Genomic DNA, 8798 nt, shown 5'->3' with positions numbered 1-8798 from the left:
CCGTAGCCGTAGGGCTCAGTGCAGCCTGGTGTACACATGTCCAAGGTCAGGGAAACATTGGAGCCCCTCCTGTGTGATAAATATTGAATCATATAGACAGATAGTATGTGTTTACCCATCTGCTGCAGTATCTACAAATATGGATTTGAAATGCACAGTGGATGCCTTCCTGCTGCGCCACATCCAGATAAAAATGCAAACAAACAATGCCAGCCACCCTGGAGCCTTCGGCAGCCCACTCTAACCTCTCCTGAAGCCCCACTGGTGTGACAGTGAGGGTGGCTGCGTCTCCCTCCGTCTTGGTGTCAGTGCCCATTTCAAAGACTGGCGTCTGGGGCACAGGTTCCATGTCAAGCAGATCCTCCTGAGCGTCCGTCCACTCTGAGAGGGTGAAGGAGGGCTGGCGGCTCACAGACTGACGCCGGTCACCAATGTCCCGCGACACCATTCCTGACGACCACAGGCCAGTGCCGAAACGCCATTTACACACCAAATGGACAACCTGGAGAGAGGTTGGTGGGAGGGAGGAAGCAGTGAATGGCATTTTTTATTATCATCAAGAAAATATCAATTAAGCAAGAAAATAGCGAAATAGTCTGCACATGAAACCAGTAGATCTAGTTTCATTCAAAACTGGCTTGTTCCTTCATGGAAAACCATAATCCCACGTTCATGCAGGAATGACCAAATATTTGAAATTTAGCATAAAGATAAATTTTGTGTTCAATGTGACTGATTGTGACTGAATGGACCGTCCAGTGTTTTACCATGATAACACAGATGGCCACACCAATCCCTGCAGTTCCATGGACAATCCAGTTGTGCTGTTTGGTGTTTACAACTTCCCTCATCAGCACCATGGACTGGCCAGTGCAGAAACAGAAAGACAGGGGAAGAGTCGGTTAGACACAGCCAACGCTGGATTCAGCATATCGGCAAGGCTTCCAAAACAAACCGCTCTACTGCAGGTCTGATCCTGGACTGACACTTACATCCATTCCAAAAATCGGGTGGCAGGGTAACACAAAGCCAAGGTAGAAGTCGATGACCTGCAGGGCTTTGTAGATAGAAGAGAGTGGTCCATTTCCTTCTACCAGAAAAAACACCCAGTACCCCTGGGAGGAAAGAAAGGGGGAAGGCAGACTGTCACTGTGCACTCACCAGTCATTCATGCATTGGTAATCAGGCAGGACTGTGGCTGCTCCCAGGTGAAAAGCGAACACAGATTTAAAAAGAAGACAGCTTATTATGCAGGCATAAAAATCACTGTATGTAAATTGAGCACATGCACTCAGATGTCATAATTATGGCCACATTTACGAGGCTTTTTTTAAAAAAAAAAAAAACATATGGTAACGTTGCACCTGTCCCTTTTTTTTGTGAATGAATCAAACATGAGGTCAGCAGAGACAGAGACGGGAAAAGGATGAATACTAAAGAGGTGTCCAGTTTTAGCCCCAAATTTTGTAAAGTTAGCTGTCGACTAAACTTTAGAGAATATCACGCATGTAATACGAACATATGAAAAGAAAATCCCTGTGGAAAAATAAAGGTCAAGTTGAGAGAATGCTTTGAGCTCAAGGTGTCATTTGCAATGCTAATGTTGCTATTGCACTACTGTGGATTTGTTGCCTGGGTCCAGACTTTTGAATCTGCCCACTCCACCGAGCTGACTGATTTGTCTGGCATCGTCACATGAAACGTCAGTTTCTTATCTGAAAAAGCAGACTATCTGATAAGAGTATCCGCTTTCACTTATTTTTCTGCTTAAATCTGATGTCCATTCACATACCATGACTTGGGAGACGACAAACAGTGCAGCCCAGCAGTGAATCTCAATCACCAGCGTGTACACCTTGTGTATAAACACTTCCTCTCCCTGTTGGCTTTGGCCCCCTGTGGGCCCGTCTTTGCAGTTTGGTAGTCCATCTTTTTTAGGGACTCCATCGCCTATTTTTTCATTCTTTGTGGGCTCATCCAGCCAGACGGGGTCCTCGTCGGGCCTCAGAAAGATGGAGTCCTCAGTATGGGAACGGGTGGAGCTGCTCAGCCGGCGGGTCATGATCCCCCTGTTGAATGAGGACCCTGTGTGTTAAAGGTATGCTTACATGTTTTGTCAACTGGATTCTGACTCTGCTTTTTGACATTTGCTTACATATCATGTGTTTGCCATGCACTCCTCCTGAAAATCCAACAGAATACTGAAAGAATAAGAGCATGTGATCTCAAAGAAGTTACAAAAAACACTGCTTGAATGAAAGTACAGTGTGTGCTTTAGCTTTAATGACTTACAAACACGAACAAGGCCAATGAGGGTAGTGTTGTTTTTGAGACCTTTGACACTTTGTGTGAACAATATTTAGCATTCATACTTGCCAGACATGTCTCAGACTTCACAAAATAAAAGTTTTTTCTGTTCATGTCACCATTAAATAATTGCATCTTTGTGATTTTTTCCTGTATCTTCATTAATAATACACGTGCACAGAAAAAAAAAAAATCAACAAAACTACATGTTGACTTCCAGTTGCTCGCTGTGTTTGTCAGGTTGTGTGTGTCTGTCTGATTGGGTTTTTAAATGAGCGTCTATGTGACAGAAAGAGTTGTGTTTATTCCACAGGCCTATTCAGATGTGTAGCTAAGCGGGTTGGAGTGGCTCTCCTCTCCGGATCCTCTTGTCTCCCCCAGATTGGACTCTATTGTGTGTGCGTGTGTGCGTGTGTGTGTGTGTGTGTGTGTGTGTGTGTGTGTGTGTGTATGAGAGAGAAAGAGAGAGAGAGAGAGAGAGAGAGAGAGAGAGAGAGAGAGAGAGAGAGAGGCTCTATTGTGGAGAGATGAGTCAGGGGTAGCGTGTTTACAGCCCTGTCCGTCGCCTTGGCAACAGAGTGGCTCTCATCCCTCTCATCCATCCTGAGCATTATCATCTACTGACAACACACACACACACACACACACACACACACACACACACACACACACACAGCCTCTCTGTATCAGTCAGCAGTGTATTCAAAGCCCTTTACGCCCGACACTTTTGTCCTTCAACCATTAATAAAGGTGTTTTGTACATTTGGCTGATTAGCACCACGTGGTTTGTGCGGATGTGTGAATGTGGGGGCCTGTGAGAGAGGTGGTGTGCTGTTTTGCGCACATATCACTTTTGTCTGAATGTGTTGCTGATGGCTAAATTTGTCACGAGTGAGTTTGGAAGCAGTTTTCATCAATGACCACCCACCAACAACGCAGAGGAAAACACTTTCCCAGTTAGCTTACTGGAATATTAAAACAATATACAGCCCGTCACATGACTCACCTATGATAGATGGCAGGGAACTGGGGAGGGGAGTCAGATCACATGATCAAGTTAAATCCTGTATCCTGTGGCAACCAGCCGTCGTCAGCCATTGTGAGGCAGAGTCAAATCTGAAGGACAGAAGACGACAGTCAAACATTTCCAAATTCAAAATCGTGTCCTGAAACGCTTTATATACGTTAGATACACCTTGTGACTCAAAGTCAACTGGCCATGCTGAGACAGGTTTGGTCATCTAGTTTCATCTAGAGATGGATTAGAGTAGCACCCTCGTCAGCTCCCAGCTGTGCTTTCATGAGCGGAGGATGGTGATGTAAGGTGACACAGTAAACTGTCAATATTTCTTCCCCTCTCTGTCTTTCTCTGCCTCCCTAAACGGCCGCGATGATTGGAGGCCGACCGAGCAGACGCCCTCAGAAATACATTCACAATGCTGGAGTCGAATCAGTATGCATGAAGTCAAGCCTTCCCCTCGCTCTCATCTCCCCTCCTCTCCTTCTGTGCCACTGGACCCTGTTGAACGAATGAGGTGAGCTCAGCGGAATATGAGACCACACCAGTAGCTGGAGCCATATGCATGTCTGCGTGTGTGTGTGTGTCTGTGAGCGAGAGAGACAGAGAGAGAGAGAGAGAGAGAGAGAGAGAGAGAGCAGGTGTTGAACAGAGGGGAGCTGCTTTGACTCCTTTTCTATCTCTCTTTGCTTGCTGCGAAGGTGGTTTTGAAGTGATGACGCCAGTTAGCCCGGCCCGTTGTTATGGCAACGTGCATACATACAATGTACACACACATATAAAGCACACACGCACGCACGCACGCGCACACATACAGATTGTGTTGTATAAGAGAAACTGCTTCCTTTTTTAAACAATAAATGTACATGCAGATGAGTGGACGGAGGGATGAATGGGAGGGAGAGCAACTCTTTTCTGCGTGAAGGTTGTCTGAAGCAATGACGCAGTGAGGTTGGCGTTTTGGTAGCTGTGGCAACCAACATACTGTAGCGTGCACACACACACACACACATACACACACACACACACACACACACACACACACTGCCTGAAAAATGAAAAACACAAACATTTATCTGCACTGGGAGAGCAGTGACAATATTCAGGTTTGTCTTAAAGCTCCTCTCTTTTCTTTTATTCTTTGAGGCAAACATCTTTGTTTTTCCGTCACTTCCTTTGGCTGCTGAGTGCTTGTTTGGTCAATTGTCTGATACATTTAACCAGGGCCCGAACCCCAGAAAAGTTCAGTTACATTGTCTGTATTTTATCTCCTGACATGCTGTGCCCAAGTCTTCTCTCACAGCCAGGAATGAAATATTGAATGAAATATTTTTTAATTCGTAGGTCTTAAGATAGCAGAATGTACATATGATAGTATTGAGAATACTGGAGTCAGAATATAGAACATAATGTCCCCCACGGACCAGAAATAACACAGAGGACATGACCTCAGTGTCTTCAGTGGTAAGTATGGCCCTGCATTTAACCCTTTAACAAGCAGGGTTTCTCTTGTTTGACATAGTCAGATTTGCCTATTTCAACTGTCATGTTTGGTATATATTCTGTCAGCTTGTCCTAACTCTTCATTGAAGCTATAAGATGTTAACATGGAAGAAAACATCAAGACTCCCGTCAAACCCGTCAAATGGAAATATTCTAGATGTCTTCTGCATCCTTTTTCACACATTTCTCCAGAGTTCAGCCTTATTATAATCACATTTTTGATATGTTTAGAAACCTCAGGATCCCCACTAGAGTTTAAAATGAAGTTCTGTGGGTCTGAACAATGTTTGTCATTGTTATTAATATCTAGATATCTATATTTATAATATCTAAAACTGGCCCTTTTTTATCTTATATGCAAGTTTTGTGGGAGACACATTAAAGTTATCATTCAAAATTTCAAAAAAACACAACCAAGCACGAAGTAGTTTCGCTTAAATAAAAAATAATGTACATGTGTATCAGGCAAAGTGGATTCATGGCACATAAGTCAAACCAGAGCAGATTCAGCCTCATTCCCCGCTGAAGGTCTACTGTCTTTGGGTCCTTACAAACGCCACCCCCTCAGTCTTCAAATAGACTATGTGTGTAGTGTTTCCATTAATTTGAGCCCATTCAAAGCACCCAACATTCAGCTGAGTCCAAACGGAGCGATACAACAAGCCTGTGGCCTCTGTCCCAGGAACGAGGGGAATTAATATGGTCTATTTTCATATTCTTTTGGTGAAAGCTGGCTTGTGTTTTAATGGACATTCCTGGCGCTTCAAGAATCTCTGCCTGTAAAAATAATGTGTTCAAATCTGCTTTTCCACTCTATTTATTAAAAAAAAAAAAAAAAAAAAAGGTTTGTCTGATGCGTCCCAATCGTTACAGCAAAATCTCAGGCACAACAGCATTTCCTGTTTCCAGGTGAATCAAAGGAGCGTAAAGTATCGAGCACGCTGCTGAAGTGCTGAATGTGGCAGGGAGACGAGGTGAGAGGAAGCTCTTACTGAAAGTGATGATGGGGTGGTAACGTGAGATGAAGTCACGAGGTCCAAGACCTGCCTCATCAACCTTCCTCTGTCACACACACACACACACACACACACACACACACACACACACACACACACACACACACAATATCGTGTTTCCATCATATTTGGGGACATTACATAAACTTAGATTCATTTCCTGGTACTTACCCAAACCATAACCTGCTTGCCTAACCTGAACCTTGACCCTAAACCTAACATTAATTTAACCCAAGTCTTCAACCTAAATCTGAAGGATTTAAATTATGGAGACTTGCATTTTGTCCCCATAAGGAAGGCAAGTCCCCACAATGTCACTGTGTAAACAGATTTGTGTCCCCCACAACATGAGTAATACACTTACAGTGTAGGCGCACACGCACACACATAATCTTGATATCAATCCACACATAAGCTAACAATGACCTTAAAATTAAATACCCAGCTCCTGTATAACACACAGACAGATAATCAGCTCCATTGTTTACATACACTCCTACAATCTCCTGCAGCACCTCCAAGGCCATTTTAAAGAGAAATTTCATTTTTTATAATTTTAACCTTTATTTAACCAGGAGAGGCCCACTGAGATTTACAATATCTTTTTCAGCACACGTATCAACTTACAATTCAACCAAAGATATACTGTATGAATAATTGAAATCTGCTGCATAGCGAATTGATTTACAGGCTGCTGGAGATAAATTTGGATTCCCGGTGACAAAGGATTATGTTACATGATTGCACTGCATCAAAACACCAGTGCAGGAATGGCATTCTCTGGCAGTCATTCATACTAAGACAAAACACCATTCATATCACGTACATGGCTACGGTGAGCTGGAGCGACCACACAGTGCAGAGCTAGATGGATTAGTAATGAATCACCCAGGGAGGTGGACTGTTGCATCTCTCTCTGGTAACCCCCACACTGTCACACAGACATGATACAACACAGAGGAAATCAAGCTTTGAAGGATAATAGATGAGAGAGGAAACGCATAGTTAAACCAGCATCGAAGAACCAACCTGTTGGCAAATGATCAGTTTTAAAACTGAAAATAAACACACACATACGTAGACTACAGCGCAGACTACAGCCTACCTTTTTCCAGCCAGGAAAGCGCAGCAGCCATATGAACCGTGGCTTTGCTGAGGAATTGGTATTCACCTCATGTCGCACGGGGAGGGGGGGAAAGGGAGAGACAAGGGGTGTAGAGGAGGGCTGGAACAGTCACTCACCCAGAGCTTTAAGTCTGGTTAGGATAAGTCCTCTTACCTGGCTGAGCCTGTCTTCACATCGCCATCTGCCGCTCTGCTCCCTCTGAGCCAAAGACCAGGAGCCAAACACCAAGAACCACGCCAATCCCTTTACTGCTCCTCTGTCTGGGAGAAGAAGGAGTGCGTTTGCATGTAAGGAGACAGACCGACAGTGAAGAGGCAGGGGACGTGTGTGAGGTTAGGAGAGGAAGGATGTACGAATGTGTGTGTGTGTGTGTCTGTGTGTGAAAGAGAGACAGAGGTAGAAAAGTCTAATGGGTTTTCTTTTGTTTGTATCCCGGTGGAAAGAGAGATCCACAGGCGGCAGCTTCGTCTAGGTATATGCAGCAAGAGGCTGTACGGTAGCCTTGGCAACAGAGCTAGAATGAGGGAGAGCGAGCAAGTGAGGGAGCTGGAGAGAGAGAGAGAGAGAGAGAGAGAGAGAGAGAGACACGGTGTGCGTGTGTGTATCTATCACACTGTGGGCACATTAATCTGTACATACAGCCACATTAAGGGGACTCATTTCCAAAAGATGGTCCCCACATGATAAACCATTACATTTTAGGGGTAAAGGATAAGGCTGAACAATCCATATAAAAATGCCAAAAACAATTTAAAATACCTAGCCTAGACCAGACCTTGATCAAATACCCCAAAACTATTAAGAACACAGCAGTCAGTTATAACACTACACTGGGTGAGACGGTCCTTCATTACCATGAACATGGGCACCCATTAATACCCAACAAATGTGTATTAATCCGCAGCTGAAAATTGTCCCCAAGAAATACACCAGTTATTTGTGAAAAACTAGCGTCCAGCTGTTCGAGGAAATTATTTAGTCTGCTTTTTGTAATGAATAAATGCATTACTCTTTCGTTCAGGGTCATGCCTTCAGTAAGACTGAATTGGTTTGGCACAGACAGGATACAGAAGACAGAAAGTATTCAGATGGTGATGGACTAACACATTGTTGGTTTTGCTCACAGTAAGAAAAAATGGAATATTTCCAGTCTTATCATTTAAGCTAAGTCCCCATCAATGCGATGTCCTCCTCAGTGACAAAAACACGCTAGTGTGTATGCAGGAGGGATGGGGGGGATCAGATCATAACACATCACTGAGCAGCGAACACCCCCCACTGTCACCTCCTCTGCTTCCAAGTTGTAGGCTCTGCCACCCACCTCCCTCACCCTGTGTCTCACTCATCTTCAGTGAGAAACACATCATCGCCAGGTCTGCACTCTTTTTCCGGTCTCCAACGTTTTTGGCGTCCCCATGCTGTCGCTGCTCTCGCTGATCCTCTCGCTTGCTTCCTACGCTCTCCCCCCTCCCCCTCTAATGCTCCCTCCCTCTCTCCCTCTCTCTTTCATTACTACCTCCTGTCATTTCTTTTCTCTTCCCCGTCAGTGTGTTATGCTCTCTCTCTGTCTCTCTCTCCCTCCTTCCTGTCTTGCCATATGGCAGCCTTTCCCTGTCAGCTCTCTGAACTGACCAGCAGGAAACAGACACTATCTGATCAACACAAACACTGGGGAACACAAACACTACGTCATTTTCTTTTTTTCAATTTCAAATTTGCTTTATTGGCATGACCATTGCAGCACTGCCAAAGCCCCTCCTGTTTGCAGGTTTACAAAGTAAATATAATAAGTCTTAATGTAAAGGGGGAAAACACTATGCTATATAAC

At 44.4% G+C, this 8798-nt stretch overlaps 1 protein-coding gene across 2 annotated transcripts in view; it reads right to left on the bottom strand.

Moving 5' to 3' along the window:
* The window catches only part of ptpn5 (protein tyrosine phosphatase non-receptor type 5), a 14448-nt gene extending 6968 nt beyond the window's left edge, over window positions 1-7480 (bottom strand). Inside the window, exons 1-7 of one of the 2 annotated variants that reach the window (XM_070972067.1) lie at window positions 7124-7480; window positions 3314-3423; window positions 1793-2069; window positions 993-1115; window positions 768-863; window positions 246-502; window positions 1-69 (exon numbers count right to left, since the gene is read on the bottom strand). The exon at window positions 1-69 is cut by the window's left edge and continues 124 nt beyond it. In XM_070972067.1, the coding sequence (XP_070828168.1) occupies window positions 1-69; window positions 246-502; window positions 768-863; window positions 993-1115; window positions 1793-2062 (815 nt within the window). In that variant the 5' untranslated portion in view covers window positions 2063-2069; window positions 3314-3423; window positions 7124-7480. The other variant, XM_070972068.1, reaches the window with a different exon arrangement.
* Between the last annotated feature and the right edge of the window lie 1318 nt (window positions 7481-8798).

Source organism: Chaetodon trifascialis, chromosome 10, assembly GCF_039877785.1.
Source record: "Chaetodon trifascialis isolate fChaTrf1 chromosome 10, fChaTrf1.hap1, whole genome shotgun sequence".
NCBI classification, from domain to species: Eukaryota; Metazoa; Chordata; class Actinopteri; order Chaetodontiformes; family Chaetodontidae; genus Chaetodon; species Chaetodon trifascialis.
This window is presented reverse-complemented; position numbering and strand designations above follow the sequence as displayed.